The sequence below is a fragment of the Triticum aestivum genome, chromosome 3B, assembly GCF_018294505.1.
Source record: "Triticum aestivum cultivar Chinese Spring chromosome 3B, IWGSC CS RefSeq v2.1, whole genome shotgun sequence".
NCBI lineage: Eukaryota > Viridiplantae > Streptophyta > Magnoliopsida > Poales > Poaceae > Triticum > Triticum aestivum.
The window spans coordinates 470,654,338-470,674,657 of record NC_057801.1 but is presented as its reverse complement, the minus strand read 5'-3'; the positions used below and the strand labels follow the sequence as shown (position 1 = coordinate 470,674,657).

The 20,320-nt window shown below is 43.8% G+C and overlaps 1 protein-coding gene across 1 annotated transcript; it reads left to right on the top strand.

The window, feature by feature from the left end:
* The first annotated feature begins 781 nt into the window (after window positions 1–781).
* LOC123065545 (high-affinity nitrate transporter 2.3-like) lies at window positions 782–2,798 on the top strand. Its single transcript, XM_044488803.1, has one exon. The coding sequence runs from the start codon at window positions 1,006–1,008 to the stop codon at window positions 2,548–2,550; it is 1,545 nt and encodes a 514-aa protein (XP_044344738.1). The 5' UTR covers window positions 782–1,005; the 3' UTR covers window positions 2,551–2,798.
* Window positions 2,799–20,320: the final 17,522 nt, after the last annotated feature.

Sequence of the window (20,320 nt, the reverse complement as noted above, 5' to 3'; positions counted from 1 at the left end):
GTTAGCATCAGAAAGCTCGCACTCATCAGGAAAGCCCAAATTCATGGGCATCCGAACCAAATCGGCGAGGGGAAGGGGGACACGCACCTTGCAGAAATCGACATCCATGTAGCGCACCTCTCCGGTGATTTTCGCCCAAGGCTCGCCGTCCTTCGTCATGTCGGCACCGGCGAGGTCACATCCATTGAGCGGGAGAGGGTGGCTTGAGGATGACGACGCCCCTGCTCCACGGCGTCCTGCCTGCTGCTTCCCGCTCATCTCGACAGGGCGACCGAGACGGCTGCCGACGGAGAGGGCGGCGGAGACGGCTGGCGTCGGAGGGGAAGGCGGAGACGGCTGGCGTCGGAGGGGAAGGCGGAGACGGCTGGCGTCGGAGGGGAAGGCGGAGACGGCTGGCGGCGGACAAGGGCGACGGCAAAGGGGAGGGCGACGGCTAGGGATTTATGAATGGGGAATCGATGCAGAGAGAGAGGGCGGGGGGCTTTTTGTAAAATACACAGAGTGTGAAGGGGCTTTTGTAAAATTAAGGCGCAGGCCAAAATCCAGCGTGGCATGCCAAATGTCGCATCCACAGTTGTTTTGTATGAATTTGTTACAGCAGACAAGTTGGAGGGCTAGTTTTGTGGGGTTTTTTAGTTTTTGTATGAAACTGTTCCCACCCCTACAAGTTTATGTATGAATAGTGGTATTAACTCAAAAGAAAACTACCAGCTCGCGAACAAAACCCCGTATATCTTCCTCGGAGAACCGCGAGTCCGCGACGCGAGCACTCCACACCACAGCGGTGCCGGCCTTCCACTGACCCCGTTCGATCACCACCGCAATCTTTATTCATCCCCCCATGCCCTCTCGCCGTCCCCAACCGTTGCGCTACGCCGCGCGCACCGATCGAGCGCCGCTCCGGCTCCGGCTGCTCTATATATACTCGACGCGCCGCTGAGACTGTACTGCATTACACACCAAGTTGCCAACACAGTCGTAGCAGCAGCAAAGGTAGCCAGTGAGATGGAGGGGGAGTCGAAGCCGGCGGCGATGGGGGTGCAGGCGGCGCCCAAGGGCAAGTTCAGGATCCCGGTGGACTCCGACAACAAGGCCACCGAGTTCTGGCTCTTCTCGTTCGCGAGGCCGCACATGAGCGCTTTCCACCTCTCGTGGTTCTCCTTCTTCTGCTGCTTCGTCTCCACCTTCGCCGCGCCGCCGCTCCTGCCGCTCATCCGGGACAACCTCGGCCTCACGGGCAAGGACATCGGCAACGCCGGGATCGCGTCCGTGTCGGGAGCCGTGTTCGCGCGTCTCGCCATGGGCACGGCCTGCGACCTGGTCGGGCCCCGCCTGGCGTCCGCGGCCATCATACTGCTCACCACCCCCGCGGTGTACTGCTCCGCCATCATCGACTCCGCGTCGTCGTTCCTGCTCGTGCGCTTCTTCACGGGCTTCTCGCTCGCCTCCTTCGTGTCCACGCAGTTCTGGATGAGCTCCATGTTCTCGTCGCCCAAGGTGGGGCTGGCCAACGGCGTCGCCGGCGGCTGGGGCAACCTCGGCGGGGGCGCCGTGCAGTTCATCATGCCGCTCGTGTTCGAGGTCGTCCGCAAGATCGGCAGCACGGACTTCGTCGCGTGGCGCGTCGCCTTCTTCATCCCGGGCATCATGCAGACGTTCTCGGCCATCGCCGTGCTGGCGTTCGGGCAGGACATGCCGGACGGCAACTACCGTAAGCTGCACAAGAGCGGGGAGATGCACAAGGACAGCTTCGGCAACGTGCTGCGCCACGCGGTCACCAACTACCGGGCCTGGATCCTGGCGCTCACCTACGGCTACTGCTTCGGCGTCGAGCTCGCCGTCGACAACATCGTGGCGCAGTACTTCTACGACCGCTTCGACGTGAACCTCCACACGGCCGGACTCATCGCCGCCAGCTTCGGGATGGCCAACATCATCTCCCGCCCCGGCGGCGGGCTCATGTCCGACTGGCTCTCCGACCGGTTCGGCATGCGCGGCAGGCTGTGGGGACTGTGGATCGTGCAGACCATCGGCGGCATCCTCTGCGTGGTGCTCGGCGTCGTCGACTACTCGTTCGGCGCGTCGGTGGCCGTCATGATACTCTTCTCCTTCTTCGTGCAGGCCGCGTGCGGGCTCACCTTCGGCATCGTGCCGTTCGTCTCGCGGCGGTCGCTGGGGCTCATCTCCGGAATGACCGGCGGGGGCGGCAACGTGGGGGCCGTGCTGACGCAGGTCATCTTCTTCCGCGGCACCACGTACAAGACGGAGACGGGGATCATGTACATGGGGCTGATGATCCTGGCGTGCACGCTGCCCATCACGCTCATCTACTTCCCGCAGTGGGGCGGCATGTTCGCCGGGCCGCGGAAGGGGGCGACGGCGGAGGAGTACTACAGCCAGGAGTGGACCGAGGAGGAGCGGGCCAAGGGGTACAGCGCCGCGACCGAGCGTTTCGCGGAGAACAGCGTGCGCGAGGGCGGTCGGAGGGCGGCGTCGGGCAGCCAGTCAAGGCACACCGTCCCCGTCGACGGGTCGCCGGCCGACGTGTGAGGTCTGAAGAGCGCCCATACTACGTGCTCCACGTGTACAATGGGTGATACGATCGCGTCGCACGGCCGCCCGTGTGTTTTGGGCTTTTGGCCGTGTTCGGTGCACGTACGCACGCCGGCTTTGTGCTGTTTTTTTTTTTTGAGGGTGCTTTATGCTGCTTCTGGTACGTACGGGTTTGGTTTGCTCGCTTATTTGTGATAATCCGCATGTTGCTGTTTATGGTCCCTTGTGAAATACAGTTTTTTCAGTTTTTGTGAGAGACGTGAAATATCGATGTTTTGAAGTCAAACGGCAATGTCACTGTCCTCTTCTTTCTACGGCAGTCAGCAGCCACCGTGTTCACAGTTCACACAGCATCCAGCAGGGATCCAGGTTCTTGTGTCACGTCTACAACAGAGAGACCTATCTTACTTGATACTTTGATAGCAATGCTACGTCAACGGAATAAAGCTACGCAAAAGTTACGGACTTAAGCTTATTAGAGCATCACAGTCGATTCCTCATAATTCCTCTTATCATCCGTTCTTTAATTTTCTATTTTCATCAAAGTTAAGGACCCTCTTATCTGGCTGACTTTCGCCAGGGAGGGTGGCATATGCGAACTGACTTTGTGGTAGGAAGTGGCGAGGGGTGGCATTTTCTTCCCGAGAAGGCAGATTTTGTTTAAAAATTGTCATCGTCTGATCTTTCCCCACAACTAAAATTGTAATCAAATGACATTCGCTTGCCCCCCCCCCCCCACCCTCCCAGCTGATGTTAGCCGGGTAACATTACCGAAAATTAAACCTTCTTATCTGACGATACCCAAAACTTATTTCCCAAAATGATTTTTTGTCAACTCATCGAAATATTTGCATACAAAAATCGTTTAAACATATATTTTCGTAACATATTAATTCAGAACATGAGAATTCAAGTACACACAATTCAAATACATATCAAATTTAATCATTCCATCTCAAACATGACATACAATCCATATGACTATAAATATGATAAAAGCATAAGGACCAAGTGTTATGAAGTTGCCAGCGATGCCCAATAAGATCTTATTGAAGTTGGTCATTAGTTTCTTGGTTCTTGATCCTTTAGTGTGCTTGGAGGAATGCTAGGATCATGTTTGGGTGACGTTCCAGCACCACCATGACACCATTATAGTGAAACTGCAAGTTCTCTGGGGTCCTCTCTCATCCTCGGTGATCATGTCATGCAAGATAACACATGTTGTCATGATCTGCCACAAGGTCCGAGGCTTCCAATACTTAGCTGGTGCATGGATAATCACAACGCATTTTTTATGCACACCAAAAGCTATCTCAACATTCTTTCTAGTAGATTCTCGACACGCTGCAAAATGAGATCTCTTATTGTGTCAAGGATGTTGAATTGTCTTCATAAATATGCCCCATGAAGGATAGATACCACCGAGAAGGTAATATCCAATGTTGTACTCGTGGCCATTGTAAGCATAATTGCAAGGTGGAGAGCCACCGGTAACAAGCCTTGCAAAAAGAGTAAACCACTGGAGAACATTTGAGGTCATTGTGAGAGTCAGGCATCCCAAAGTATGAGTGCCAAATTCACAGATCATGTGATGCTACTGAGTGATGTTTGAATCATGACAATGCCCTTTGTACTCATATTGCCATGCTACTAGACAATTATTCCATGTCCAATGCATGAAGTCAATGGATCCAAACATCATCGGAGGACCTTTTTATTCACTTTCTACCATGGGCATCTCAGTATTTTCATCAGTGGGAGCGCTCTAGTACTCCATTCCATAGATCTTGATCGCAGCTTTGGTGAATTGTCACACACACACTCAAGGATGAGGTCTTCGTCAATGCGAACATAGTCATCGATGGCATTGGACGAACATCCATAAGAAGGACTTGCACGACTATCGTGATCTTCTATGATGGACTTGCACTTGAGTCTCCTACGGCATGCATCCAATGATATGTATAGTAATACATATCACCAAACAAGTGCCCACTAAACGGTACTATTTGGTCGGCCAATTAGCGAAGGAAGCGAACAAGGTCTCGACTAGTTTTAGGAAGCTTCTCGAACCTTCCACCCAGTTTTGGGAAGGTTTCAGAAGGTCTTTTTTCTTTTTCTTCTTTTCATTGATTTTTTTTATTTTTCCTATTATTTTTCTCTTTTTCACTTTTTCCTTTTCAAATTCACAAACATTTATAAAATTCATGATTTTTCTTTGAAACTATGAATGTTTTTCGAATTTACAAACTTTTTTTCAAATTCATGAACATGTTTTGAAAGCAGTAAACAATTTCAGTTCACGAACATTTTTAAAATTTATGGAATTTTTTTAAAATCACAAAAAAATTATAATTTAAGATATTTTTAGATTCATGTACAATTTTTCAATTTGCTATTTTTTTGAAATTCATTAAAATAATATACTCAGCCAAAATTTGAAAAACAAAGTGAGAAAACAAACTATTTTTAACTAATGAATTTAAAATGCAAGTGTTTTTTCAATAATGAGTAGTGCCTTTTTTGAGCAAAAATACTTTATTAACCATTGGTAATCTTTTGTACATAGCCTGAAGGCTGCAAAAGCCAAACATGCAAACTTGAAACAAGTTGCAATGAATTGCTAACAATATTATGGGCATTTCCATTGCATCATCTACCGTCATGCTTACAAATTATACTACCTTCGTCTGGAATTAGTTGTCGTTGAAATGAATGTGTCTAATCGTATTTTAGTGTTGAATACATCCTTTTGAGCGACAAGTAATTTTGGACGGAGGGAATACCTTCCATGGCGTTCTGCATCTGTATAACTTCTCTAATGATCATCGCAGTTACCCCAAATGCCCAGTCCTGGATGCTACAAATAACACCAGAATAGCCAAAAGCAATAGACTACGAGCTTAATCCTTGATTGTCAGCGAGGCATTTTTCTTTTTGAGGGTAACTAGGGATTTTATTCATAGTTCACGACATCCGAAATACAAGCAATCTCTGGTAAAACCCCTAGCCACACATGGCGGCCCACCTCGAGAGACGCAGCTCCCTTAGCTAGCGAGTGGGCCTCAAATTTGTTGTCTCTACTCTCGAAACGGAACTCAACAGAAGAAAAATTATTGCTACTAGTTTGAATCTCTCTAAGGATAGGAGCATAAGAGGGAGAGCATGCACATTTGATGTTTGAAATCACTTCTGCACAATCTGAGGTAATGGCAAGATCTTGCATATTCAAATCCCGGGCTAGGGCTAGTGCCTTGCTGCACGCTTGTGCCTCCAGACTAGCCGGGTCGGTGAGGCCGTCAAAAACCATCGTTGAAGCACCCAAGCCCAAATTTGTCACGGCATACTACTCCCGCTGCACCTTTGTCTCCTAACGTTGACAGCCCCCCATCACAGTTGAATTTTGCAGCCTCGCTCCGGGGTCTGTGCGAGTTAGCTATGTCTAGCTCCTCCAAAAATCTCTTTATGAAGCTCATGGTGGAAAGCGGGTTCTGATATTCATTCTCATGGATAGCCTTCCTCCTGGCCCACCATATCGCCCACATGGTCACTAAAATTCGAGCTAGGTCTTGTTGATTTGTTGTCTCAAAAAGCCAGAACAACCAAAGCCTTGCATCTTCGTTTTGGTTTGAGATCACATGCTCGAGCAGCTCATCGTCCTCCAAAGCCCAAACACATCTTGCCATGCGGCAACTTAGTAGCGAATGGCGCCAAGTGTCCTCCTCTGCTCCACAGATAGAGCAAGGTGGAGAATCTGCCATATGCCTTTCATGTCTAACCTCCTGTTGGAATTGATGTATGCGCCAAACGCCACACAAAAACTCGGATTTTTGAAGGAACCTTCACCTTCCACAACTGGGTCCATGAGTTTTTGTTAGAATTAATATTAGAATGGCCTGGTCGATGTTCAAGCCAATCTTCTCTTTGTGTTTTGATAGCACAAATCAATCTGTATGCTGACCTTACCGAAAAGATACCTCGCTTATCGTAATGCCAAGCTCAGAAGTCCTCCTGTTGCCTGGTGCTGAGTGTTATATTGAGAATGACCTCAACATTAGCAGGGATGAAATGATTAGTTAGGGCTTGCTTGTTCCATGACCGGGTGACAGGATTAATAAGGTATGATACCATCATCGGGGGGTTCATCGAACGGGCACAAATGGGCCTCAACTTATAGTCCCTCGGCAGCCAGTTATCATGCCAAACATTAGTGCTTACACCGGTGCCGATTCTCTTGATAAGCCCCAAGGACAGAATGTCCCGCCCCTCCAAAAGAGAACGTGAGACCTGGGAAGGGGCATTTCCCAACATGGCATTCAACAAATCTGTATTTGGGTAGTACCGAGCTTTAAGAACTCGAGCACTCAGGGATTCCGGTTGCTGCATTAACCTCCAAGCTTGACGGGTAAGTAGAGCCAAGTTGAACAGCTCGATATCTCGAAAACCCAGGCCACCCATAAACTTTGGTTTTGACATCATTCTCCACGACACCCATGTTGTCCTCCTCTCGCCGTTTTTACTCCCCCACCAGATTTTCTGGATCAAATGTTGATGTGCTCGCATAAACCCCGATGTAGTTTAAAACATGTCATCGAATATGTTGGGATGGCTTGGGCTATATATTTGATAAGGACCTCTTTCCCTCCATCTGACAGACACTTCTCCATCCAACATTGAACCCGTTTCCAGATTCTGTCTTTTAAGTATTTGAAAGATCCTTCTTTTGCTCTGCCTACATCTGACGGCAATCCCAAATATTTCTCAGTTAGCGACTCGTTGTGTACATCGAGGATATTCTTGATCGCAACCTTTGCCAAGTCTGCTACCCCCTTGCTGAAAAAAAACAAAGATTTGTCCACATTTATCCTCTGACCAAATGTGATATAAGCTCTAAGGAGCCCATTAACACGTGTAGTAGATGCCTCGTTAGCCTCAAAAAAGAGTAGACTATCGTCGGCAAAAAGGAGGTGATTAACCAACGGGGCTTCTGGTGCCACTTCTATTCTCTGAACACCATTTTGGGACTTCAACAAGCAAGAAAGTCCCTCCGCTACAAGAAGGAATAAATATGGTGAGATCGGGTCTCCCTGCCGCAGCACACGTGAAGGCCTGAAACCATACAAACTACCACCATTAAACAAAACGGAGAAATAAACTAAAGTCACACACCTCATAATAGTCTCCGTGAATGTGGGGCTGAAACCCAATTTGATCATAACCGCTTTCAGATATTGCCACTCCAAGCGATCATATGCTTTCATCATATCAAGCTTAAGCGCACAAAACCTATTACCCTTGAAAGGACATGCGGTGCCCCCATGTGTGGTTTTGGTAACTGATGACATTCTGTATGGACTAATGGTTGCATTGAGTGTTATTTGAAGGATTTGTCCATAGGCTTTTCTTGAAGTCCATGTGTTGGTTTCAAGGAGTTTATGAGTTGACCAAGGTACTATTAAGGAATTATCCAAAGATTGGTCATGTGAGTGTTGAGCTTATTGCAAGCATGTCTTGAAGAAGAAGATTGTGTGATCATTCATGTTTACCTTCAAGGCATCATCCAAATGAAGAGAGTTGGAAAGATTCAAGGTTGAACAAGACTAAGTCAAGAGTGAATCAAGTTGATCAACTCACAAAGCGTAGAAGATGTACCGAGAGGGATCAAATGATCCCATGGTATGGTAAGTATTGTCCATTACGCTTTGTGTACTAACCCATGGTCTATGTGAGAGTTCTTTGTGGGGTTAGGTTTCGGTGTGCAAGTTTAAGTGGAGCATCACGAAGAGATCAAATTCTTGAAGCTTGCCGTCCATTTTGGTGTCAATGGACTGGTGAAGATATGCCAAAAAGTGGCTCACCCATAGTGGAGTATGGGGGAGCAATCATCTAGTCTTCATCGACTCAACGCAATCAATAAAGGTGGTCCATCTTGAGGAGGACAAGATCGTCATCATCTAGCTCGAGTGAACCATGTGCATGGCAAAGGTTTTCCCTTGATAGGTTTTCTATTTTACCGGTCTCATGGTGGTAGTTGGGAGACCGGGTTTTAGGATCGATTGTCGTACTATGAAGGGGGGATCTCAATGAGTAGCTTGATCGTTTCACCCGTAGAGAGCTCAAACCGTTGCATCCTTGCATCATCTTTCTTGGTTCTTGTTTGGTTCTGTTTGTGAGAGTTGGAGCTTATGGTCATCTTGATGACAAGCTCGAGTTCATCGAAAACGGAGTTCACATGCATATTCTATGATGTTTTTGATGTTGGAGGTTCTCCAGTTCTTCTCTGTTGGAGGTGTCTCTCCTATTTTTTGTTAGGCATACCTCCCTTGTCGTTGTTTTGATGCTACTCGTTGTCTTGTATCCAACAAGCTTGAGTTTGCTCAATTCGGAGCTCATTTGCAGAAGTTATGGCACTTCTGCTTTTATTGGATCCGTCTGTTGTCTTTAGTTGTGTTTTGAAGGCATCCAAGTGCTAAAGCCTCTGTAGTGTGCGGTAGTACTGCTCCTCGTGAGCAGTAGTACCGCTGCCTCTAGCCTAGAACGCTGGCGCGCACGGAAGTAGGCGCAGAAGTAATTTTTTACTTCCGCGCCCTACGCGGTAGTACCGCTACCTCGTGTCCTGGCGCTTGATACGTCTCCAACGTATCTATAATTTTTGATTGTTCCATGCTATTATATTACCCGTTTTGGACGTTTATGGGCTTTAATTTACACATTTATATCATTTTTGGGAGTAACCTACTAACCGGAGGCCCGGCTCGTATTGCTGTTTTTTTTGCCTATTTCAGTGTTTCGAAGAAAAGGAATATCAAACGGAGTCCAAACGGGATGAAACCTTTGGAAGCGTGATTTTTGGAACGAACGTGATCCAGAGGACTTGGAGTGCAAGTCAAGAAGCAGTCGAGGCGGCCACGAGGGTGTAGGGCGCGCCCACCCCTACAGGGCACGCCCCTATCTTGTGGGCCCCTCGGGCGGCCATCGACCTACTTCTTCCTCCTATATATACCCACGTACGCCGAGAACATCAGAAGCGACCACGAAAACCTAATTCCACTGCCGCAACCTTCTGTATCCGCGAGATCCCATCTTGGAGCCTTCGTCGGCGCTCCGCCGGAGGGGGAATCGACCATGAAGGGCTTCTACATCAACACCATAGCCCCTCCGATAAGTTGTGAGTAGTTTACCACAGACCTTCGGGTCCATAGTTATTAGCTAGATGGCTTCTTCTTTCTTTTTGGATCTCAATACCATGTTCTCCTCGATCTTCTTGGAGATCTATTCGATGTAACTCTTTTTGCGGTGTGTTTGTCGAGATCCGATGAATTGTGGGTTTATGATCAAGTTTATCTATGAGAAATATTAGAATCTCCTCTGAATTCTTTTATGTATGATTGAGTTATCTTTGCAAGTCTCTTCGAATTATCAGTTTGGTTTGGCCTACTAGATTGATCTTTCTTGCAATGGGAGAAGTGCTTAGCTTTGGGTTCAATCTTGCGGTGTCCTTTCCCAGTGACAATAGGGGCAGCAAGGCACGTATTGTATTGTTGCCACCGAGGATAAAAAGATGGGGCTTATATCATATTGCATGAGTTTATCCCTCTACATCATGTCATCTTTCTTAACACATTACTCTGTTCTTTATGAACTTAATACTCTAGATGCATGTTGGATAGCGATCGATGTGTGGAGTAATAGTAGTAGATGCAGGCAGGAGTCGGTCTACTTGTCACGGACGTGATGCCTATATACATGATCATGCCTAGATAATCTCATAATTATTCGCTTTTCTATGAATTGCTCGACAATAATTTGTTCACCCACCGTAATACTTATGCTATCTTGAGAGAAGCCACTAGTGAAACCTATGGCCCTCGGGTCTATCTTTTATCATATAAGCTTTTCATCTACTTTTATTTGCATCTTTACTTTTCCAATCTATATTATAAAATACCAAAAATATATTTATCTTATCATACTATCTCTATCATATCTCACTTTCGCAAGTGGCCGTGAAGGGATTGACAACCCCTTTATTGCGTTGGTTGCGAGTTCTTTTTTGTTTGTGTAGGTGCGTGGGACTTTTCAGGAGCCTTCTACTGGATTGATACCTTGGTTCTCAAAAACTGAGGGAAATACTTACGCTACTATTGCTGCATCACCCTTTCCTCTTTAAGGAAAACCAACGCAAGCTCAAGACGTAGCAAGAAGGATTTCTGGCACCGTTGCCGGGGAGGTCTTCGCTCAAGTCAAGACATACCAAGTACCCATCACAAACTCATCTCCCTCGCATTTACATTATTTTTGACATTTGCCTCTCGTTTTCCTCTCCCCCACTTCACCCTTGCCGTTTTATTCGCCCTCTCTTTCCCAATCTCATCTCTCTTTCTCTTGCCTTTTTCTGTTTGCTTGTGTGCGGATTACTTGTCGCCATGGCGCAAGATAATACCAAATTGTGTGATTTTTCCAATACCAATAATAATTATTTCCTTAGTACTCCGATTGCTCCTCTTAATGATGTTGAGTCTTGTGAAATCAATACTGCTTTGCTGAATCTTGTTATGAAAGATCAATTCGCCGACCTTCCTAGTGAAGATGCCGCTACCCATCTAAACAACTTTGTTGATTTGTGTGATATGCAAAAGAAGATAATGATATTATTAAATTGAAGTTATTTCCGTTTTCCCTTAGAGATCATGCTAAAGTTTGGTTTTCGTCTTTGCCTAAAAATAGTATTGATTCTTGGAACAAGTGCAAAGATGCTTTTATCTCTAAGTATTTTCGTCCCACTAAGATCATCACTCTTAGGAACGATATTATGAATTTTAAACAACTTGACCATGAGCATGTTGCCCAATCTTGGGAAAGAATGAAATTGATGATTCGCAATTGCCCTACTCATGGTTTGAATTTATGGATGATCATACAAAAAATTTATGCTGGATTGAATTTTGCTTCTAGAAATCTTTTAGATTCGGCCGCGAGAGGCACGTTTATGGAAATCACTTTAGGAGATGCTACAAAACCCCTTGATAATATTATGGCTAATTATTCTCAATGGCACACCGAAAGATCTACTAGTAAAAAAGTGCATGCTATAGAAGAAATTAATGTTTTGAGTGGAAAGATTGATGAACTTATGAAATTGTTTGCTACTAAGAGTGATCCTATTGATCCCAATGATATGCCTTTGTCTACTTTGATTGAGAATAATAATGAATCTATGGATGTGAATTTTGTTGGTAGGAATAGTTTCGGAAACAATGCTTATAGAGGAAACTTTAATCCTAGACTGTTCCCTAGTAATTCCTCTAATAATTATGGAAATTCCTACAATAATTCTTATGGTAATTTTAATAAGATACCCTCTGATTTTGAGAATAGCGTGAAAGAATTTATGATTTCTCAAAAGAATTTTAATGCCTTGCTTGAAGAAAAATTGCTCAAAGTTGATGATTTGGCTAGGAACGTTGATAGACTTTCGCTTGATGTTGATTCTCTTAAACTTAGATCTACCCCTCCTAAGCGTGATATCAATGAGTATCTCAAAGCCATGAGAATTTCCATTGACAAGTGTAAAGAAAGAACCGCTAGATTGCGTGCTAAGAAAGATTGCTTTGTAAAGGCGTGTTCTTCTAGTTTCCATGAAAATAATGATGAAGATCTTAAAGTTATTGATGTGTCCCCTATTATATATTTGTTTTGCAATATGAATCTTAATAATGATGGGACTGGAGATGAGTCAACTTTAGTTAAAAGGCGTCCCAATGATTCGGGGTTTTTAGATCTGGATGCTAAATTTGGTAAAAGTGGAATTGGAGAGGTCAAAACTTTAAATAGCATTGAACCCACTATATTGGATTTCAAGGAATTTGATTATGATAATTTCTCTTTAGAAGGTTGTATTTCCTTGTTTCAATCCGTTGTGAATTCTCTCATGCTTATAGTCAAAATAAAGCTTTTACCAAACATATTGTTGATGCCTTGATGCAATCTTTTGATGAAAAACTTAATTTGGAAGTTTATATACCTAGAAAACTTTATGATGAGTGGGAACCTACTATAAAGATTAAAATAAAAGATCATGAGTATTATGCTTTATGTGATTTGGGTGCTAGCGTTTCCACGATTCCGAAAACTTTATGTGATATTCTAGGTTTCCATGATCTTGATGATTGTTCTTTAAATTTGCACCTTGCAGATTCCACCATTAAAAAGCCAATGGGAAGGATCAATGATGTTCTCATTGTTGCAAATAGAAATTTGGTGCCCGTAGATTTTATCGTTCTTGATATAGATTGCAATCTTTCTTGCCCTATTATTCTTGGTAGACCTTTCCTTAGAACGATTGGCGCAATTATTGATATGAAGGAAGGGAATATTAGATTCCAATTTCCATTAAGGAAAGGCAAGGAGCACTTTCCAATAAAGAAAATTAAATTACCTTATGAATCTATCATGCGAGCTACTTATGAATTGAGTGCCAAAGATGGCACTACTTAGATCTACCCTCGCTTTTATGCCTAGCTAGGGGCGTTAAACGATAGTGCTAGTTGGGAGGCAACCCAATTTTATTTGTGTTTTTTGTTTATATTAGTAATAAATTTTGCATCTACCTTCTGTTTAGATGTGTTTTTATGTTTTAATTAGTGTTTGTGCCAAGTAGAACCTATAGGATAACCTATGGTGGTAGTTAATTTGATTCTGCTGAAAAACAGAAACTTTGCGAGCACGAATTTAGTTTTGTGAAATCACAAAACGTGCTTTTGCATCGATTCTTTTTGATGTAGATCAATAGACAAATTTCCCAGGACTTCCTATTTTGGTAAGATTTTTAGAATTCCATAAGTATTCAAGGGTTACAGATTGCTACAGACTATTCTGTTTTTGATAGATTCTGTTTTTCGTGTGTTGTTTGCTTATTTTGATGCATCTATGGCTAGTATTAAGTGGTATAAACCATAGAGAGCTTGGAATACAGTAGGTTTAACACCAATATAAATAAAGAATGAGTTCATTACAGTACCTTTTGTGGTGGTTTTGCTTTCTTTCACTAACGGAGCTTATGAGATTTCCTATTGAGTTTTGTGTTGTGAAGTTTTCAAGTTTTGGGTAAAGATTTGATGGACTATGGAATAAGGAGTGACAAAAGCCTAAGCTTGGGGATGACCATGGCACCCCAAGATATTCAAGAATAGCCAAAAGCCTAAGCTTGGGGATGCCCCGGGAAGGCATCCCCTCTTTCGTCTTCGTTTATCGGTAACTTTACTTGGAGCTATATTTTTATTCGCGACATGATACATGTTTTGCCTGGAGCGTCTTGTATGATATTAGTTTTTGCTTTTAGTTTACCACAATCATCCTTGCTGTACACACCTTTTGGGAGAAGCCCACTTGATTGGAATTTATTAGAATACTCTATGTGCTTCACTTATATCTTTTGAGCTAGATAGTTTTTGCTCGAGTGCTTCACTTATATCTTTTAGAGCACGGCGGTGGCTTAATTTTTAAGAAATTGTTGATCTCTCATGCTTCACTTATATTATTTTGAGAATCTCTTAGAACATCATGGTATTTGCTATGGTTATAAAATTGGTCCTAGAATGGTAGGCATCCAAGTTGGGTATAATAAAAACTATCATAGAAAGTGAATTGGATGCTATGATCAATTTGATACTTGATAATTGTTTTGAGATATGGAGGTAGTGATATTAAAGTCATGCTAGTTGGGTGATTATGAATTTAAAGAATGCTTGTGTTGAAGTTTGTGATTCCCGTAGCATGCATGTATGGTGAACCGCTTTGTGATGAAGTTGGAGCACAATTTTATTTATTGATTGTCTTCCTTATGAGTGGTGGTCGGGGACGAGTGATGGTATTTTCCTACCAATCTATTCCCCTAGGAGCATGCGCGTAATACTTTGTTTTTGATGACTTGTAGATTTTTGCAATAAGTATATGAGTTCTTTTGACTAATGTTGAGTCCATGGATTATACACACTCTCACCCTTCCACCATTGCTAGCCTCTCTTGTGCCGCGCAACTTTCGCCGGTACCATACACCCACCATATACCTTCCTCAAAACAGCCACCATACCTACCTATTATGGCATTTCCATAGCCATTCCGAGATATATTGCCATGCAACTTTCCACCGTTCCGTTTATTATGACATGCATCATCATTGTCATATTGCTCTTTGTATGATCATGTAGTTGACATTGTATTTGTGACAAGGCCACCTTCATAATTTTCATACACGTCACTCTTGATTCATTGCATATCCCGGTACACCGCCAAAGGCATTCATATAGAGTCATATCTTGTTCTAAGTATTGAGTTGTAATTCTTGAGTTGTAAGTAAATAAAAGTGTGATGATATTCATTATTAGAGCATTGTCCCAGTGAGGAAAGGATGATGGAGATTATGATTCCCCCACAAGTCGAGATGAGACTTCGCACTAAAGAAAGAGAAAAGGGGGGGGAGAGAAAGGCCAAAGAAAAAAGGAAAAAAAGAAATGAGAGAAAAAGAGAGAAGGGACAATGCTACTATCCTTTTACCACACTTGTGCTTCAAAGTAGCACCATGATCTTCATGATAGAGAGTCTCCTATGTTGTCACTTTCATATACTAGTGGGAATTTTTCATTATAGAACTTGGCTTGTATATTCCAATGATGGGCTTTCTCAAAATGCCCTAGGTCTTCGTGAGCAAGCGAGTTGGATGCACACCCAATTAGTTTCCTTTGTTGAGCTTTCATACATTCATAGCTCTAGTGCATCTGTTGCATGGCAATCCCTACTCACTCACATTGATAACTATTAATGGGCATCTCCATAGCCCGTTGATACGCCTAGTTGATGTGATACTATCTTCTCATTTTTGTCTTCTCCACAACCACCATTCTATTCCACATATAGTTCTATGTCCATGGCTCACGCTCATGTATTGTGTGAAAGTTGAAAAAGTTTGAGATTACTAAAGTATGAAACAATTGCTTGGCTTGTCATCGGGGTTGTGCATGATTAAATACTTTGTGTGATGAAGATAGAGCAACAGCCAGACTATATGATTTTGTAGGGATAACTTTCTTTAGCCATGTTATTTTGAGAAGACACGGTTGCTTGATTAGTATGCTTGAAGTATTACTATTTCTTATGTCAATATGAACTTTTATTTTGAATCATTTGGATCTGAACATTCATGCCACAATAAAGAAAATTACATTGAGAAATATGCTAGGTAGCATTCCACATCAAAAATTCTGTTTCTATCATTTACCTACTCGAGGACGAGCAGGAATTAAGCTTGGGGATGCTTGATACATCTCCAACATATCTATAATTTTTTATTGTTCCATCCTATTATATTGCCCATTTTGAATGTTTATGGGCTTTACTTTACACATTTATATCATTTTTGGGACTAACCTACTAACCGGAGGCCCAGCCCATATTGCTAATTTTTTTTGCCTATTTCAGTGTTTCGAAGAAAAGGAATATCAAACGGAGTCCAAACGGAATGAAACCTTCGGGAGCGTGATTTTTGGAACGAACGTGATCCAGAGGACTTGGAGTGCAAGTCAAGAAGCAGTCGAGGCGACCACGAGGGTGGAGGGTGCACCCACCCCTACAGGGCACGCCCCCCTATCTCGTGGGCCCTTCTGGCGGCCACCGACCTACTTCTTCCTCCTATATATACCCACGTACCCCGAGAACATCAGAAGCGACCACGAAAACCTAATTCCACCGCCGCAACCTTCTGTATCCGCGAGATCCCATCTTGGAGCCTTCACCGGCGCTCCGTCGAAGGGGGAATCGACCACGAAGGGTGTAGCGACCAGACCTCATATAGTCTGATCTCTGTGCATCAGTATCATCCCTGGATTGGTAATGCTGACACGCACAGTACTTGAAGGATTTATAACAAAGTAGCAATCACACACTTATTACATCGAATGTCTCAACAGAGAACTTATTACAAAAAATATGGCTTAAGGCCATCTAATAACGATAACAACGGAAAACTTGGAAGATAAAGTGAGTCCATCAACTCCAACGGCATCACTGAGTATAAGACCACAACCTAAGGCACCTTACTCGTCGTCTGAAAAGTCTGCAACATGAACGTTGCAGCCCGAAAACGGGTCAGCACATGGAATATGCTGGCAATGTAACACATAGAGAGTACTGAATAGAGTAATGCTATCACTATATGCATATATGGCTGGTGGAAAAGCTCTATGGTTATAGTTTTGCATAAAGCCAATATTTCCCTACAACAAAGGAATAAATTTTATTTAACTATCATGGTGGTTTTTAAACATTGAGAAGGTTCACCCAACTCAATCCCAATTAAGCATCATCATTAAACCCAAACAGAATTAATTTGAGTAACATGATGAGATTCACATGATAATCCAAGTACTAGATACTCAAAACGTCCATAACCGGGGACACGTTTAACCATGGTTAGTTTATACACTCTGCAGAGGTTTGCGCACTTTCCCCACAAGACTCGATCTCCTCCATTGAATTTCTCGCACTACAGGGTGTTTGACAAACAGATGACCGAGACACAGTCTTTTAGAAGCGTTTGCACCTTACGATAGGTAGACAGTTACACCCACTTTCCCCTACATCTGCTAGTCTACCATTGTAAGAGTTCACACGACTTAATCAACTATGCTAGAGCCCATAGTATCTTGCGGCTGCACACGAAAGTTTCTAGCATGAATAATCTCATGATTCCTTTGAGCCTGGGTGGCGGTCCATAGGAGAATCACACGGTACCCCGGGATTTCCAAAAATACAGACAACACTGGGTTCCCCAGGTGCCTCAATCCACCCAGATGTGTATTAAAGTTGCCACCTTAAATTGAACCATTAATTAACAAACTCACATCTGTCATGGATACACTCACCCAATCCACGTCTACTAGCATAGCATAGCAATATAAGCAAACGTAGAAGTAACTCCCAAAGGTTTGATAATAAACAGGACAATAGGTACTACCTCATATACTTCCCAAAACCCACATATTAAATAGATCCTAACCATGCAATTGTTTGAGGATTGATCTAATGCATTAAAACTGGGTAGTAAAGAGGTATGATAAAAGTGTTACTTGCCTTGCTGATGATCCGTGAAACCTAGAGACTCGTAATAGCACGCGGCGAACTCCGGGTACTCTATCGCAAACAAACATGCATACAATAAGCACTCATCTAATGCATGGGTAAAACTCAAATAAGAGATGTAACCAGAAAGTTCAACTTAAGAACTCCGGTTAGCAAAAAGAATCAAATCAAACGAAGCAACGAAACTCAAACGACGAAAGAAACAAGCTTCGTTTACTAATCTGGACCTAAGTCAAATTTTACAGTAGCAAAAACCTGTTTGAGTTATTTAACGGAAAGAGGGCTTCGAGACGAAACTCCAGACGCTTGAATCGCCTGATTCTGATAAACGAGCGAAAAGTTATACAAAAACGAAAATCGGATCAGAAATCGCGATCGAAAATAATCGAGAAAAACCCGAGAAAAAGAAAAAATGGACGAACAGGCTAACGAACGAACGTTCGCTGTCTACGGCTAAATGATGGAAACCGTTCGTTAAAACGAACGAACGAACAAGCGTTCGCTAAAATAAATAAACCAAAAAAAACTAAACCGATCTATTAAAAGAACCAGGCGGTTTTCTAGAGAAAACCGCCGGCGGCGGCGGCGAGTCCGGCGACTACCTCGGCGGGGTCCGGCGAGGCGGGGCGGGCGGCTCCGGTGGCGGGCGGGACGGGCGGCGGCGCGGCGAGGGGCGGCGGCGGCGGGGTGCGGCATCGGCAATCGGCGGCGGCGGATCTGGCGGCGGGGTGGCGCTAGGGTTTGGCGGTGGCAGCTGGGCTGGGGCAGCTCGGGCGCCTCGGGCTTTAAAGGCCCGGCCGGGTCAGTGTCCCAGGCGGACACGGCCTGGTTAGGTTGGTAATTGTTTTTTTAAATAATTCCGATGTGCAGAAAAAGAAAGAAAATAAATACTAAACGGACTCCAAAAATCCCAAAATAAATTTTCCCCGTCCTCGAAAAATAAGCTGGACAAGATGAACATTTATTTGGGCCAAAAATGCAATTTTGGAAAACGTGTATTTTTCCTAATTCAAATAAAATAGCGATAAAACTCCGAAATAAAAACTTAGTTGATTTTATTATTAAATCTCCAATATTTCTTTATTTTGGGAAAGTCATTCTATTCCTTCTCTTTTATTTTTATAAAAGAAATATACGAAGATAAAATAATTAAAATCAAACGATCCTGTTTTCAAAATTTGAGAAAACTCAAATATGAAAATAACGAAAGCCCCAACTCTCTCCTTGGGTCCTTGAGTTGCGTACAATTTCTAGGATCAAACCAAAATGCAATAAAAAATGATATGCAATGATGATCTAATGTATAACATTCCAAATTGAAAATTTGGGATGTTACAAACCTACCCCCTCCTTAAGATGAATCTCGCCCTCGAGATTCGGGTTGGCTAGAAAATAGGTGAGGGTGGTCCTTCAGTAGGTCTTCCTCTCGCTCCCAGTTGGCTTCATCCTCGGTATGGTGGCTCCACTGAACTTTGCAGAACTTGATAACCTTGCTGCGCGTGACTCGGCTGGCAAACTCGAGAATCTTGACTGGTTTCTCCTCATAGGTCAAATCGCTATCCAACTGAATCGCTTCCAGTGGCACTGTATCTCTCAGAGGGATATCGGCCATCTCTGCGTGGCACTTCTTCAACTGGGAAACGTGGAACACATCGTGAACTCCTGACAGTCCTTCGGGCAATTCCAACTTGTAAGCAACTTCTCCCATACGTTCCAGAACTTTGTATGGTCCCACAAATCGCGGTGCTAACTTTCCCTTTACTCTGAAACGCTTAACTCCTCGAAGTGGGGACACACGAAGATAAACTTTGTCTCCGACTTTGTAAACTGTCTCCTTATGTTTAGAATCTGCATAGCTCTTCTGCCTGGACTGGGCTACCTTGAGCCTATCGCAAATCAACTTAACCTTCTCTTCAGACTCTTTAATCAAATCTGGTCCAAACAACTGACAGTCTCCAACTTCATCCCACAACAACGGTGTCCTGCACCTCCTTCCGTACAAAGCTTCTAAAGGGGCCATCTTCAAACTAGATTGATAACTATTGTTGCAAGAGAACTCTGCATATGGAAAATTGTCGTCCCAACTAGATCCATAATCTAGTGCACAAGCTCTCAGCATGTCTTCCAGAATCTGATTGACTCTCTCGGTCTGTCCATCTGTATGTGGATGAAAGGCTGTACTGAATTCTAGCCTGGTACCCAAAGTTTCGTGCAACTGATTCCAGAACTTTGAGGTAAACTAGGTTCCTCTATATGATACAATGGTCCTCGGAACTCCATGCAGACATACGATCCTGGTCATGTATATTTTTGCCAACTTAGCACTTGTATAAGTGGTCTTCACTGGGATGAAATGAGCTACCGTCGTCAAACGATCAACTACAACCCATATCGAGTCATAGCCTGAACGAGTCTTGGGCAATCCCGTGATGAAATCCATGCCTAGCTTATCCCACTTCCATTCGGGTATCGGCAATGGTTGTAGCAATCCTGCTGGCTTCTGATGCTCTACCTTTACTCTCTGACATACATCACAAACTGCTACATACTCCACAATATCCGTCTTCATTCCGGTCCACCAGAAACTGTCCTTCAAATCCAGATACATCTTGGTATTTCCTGGGTGAATCGA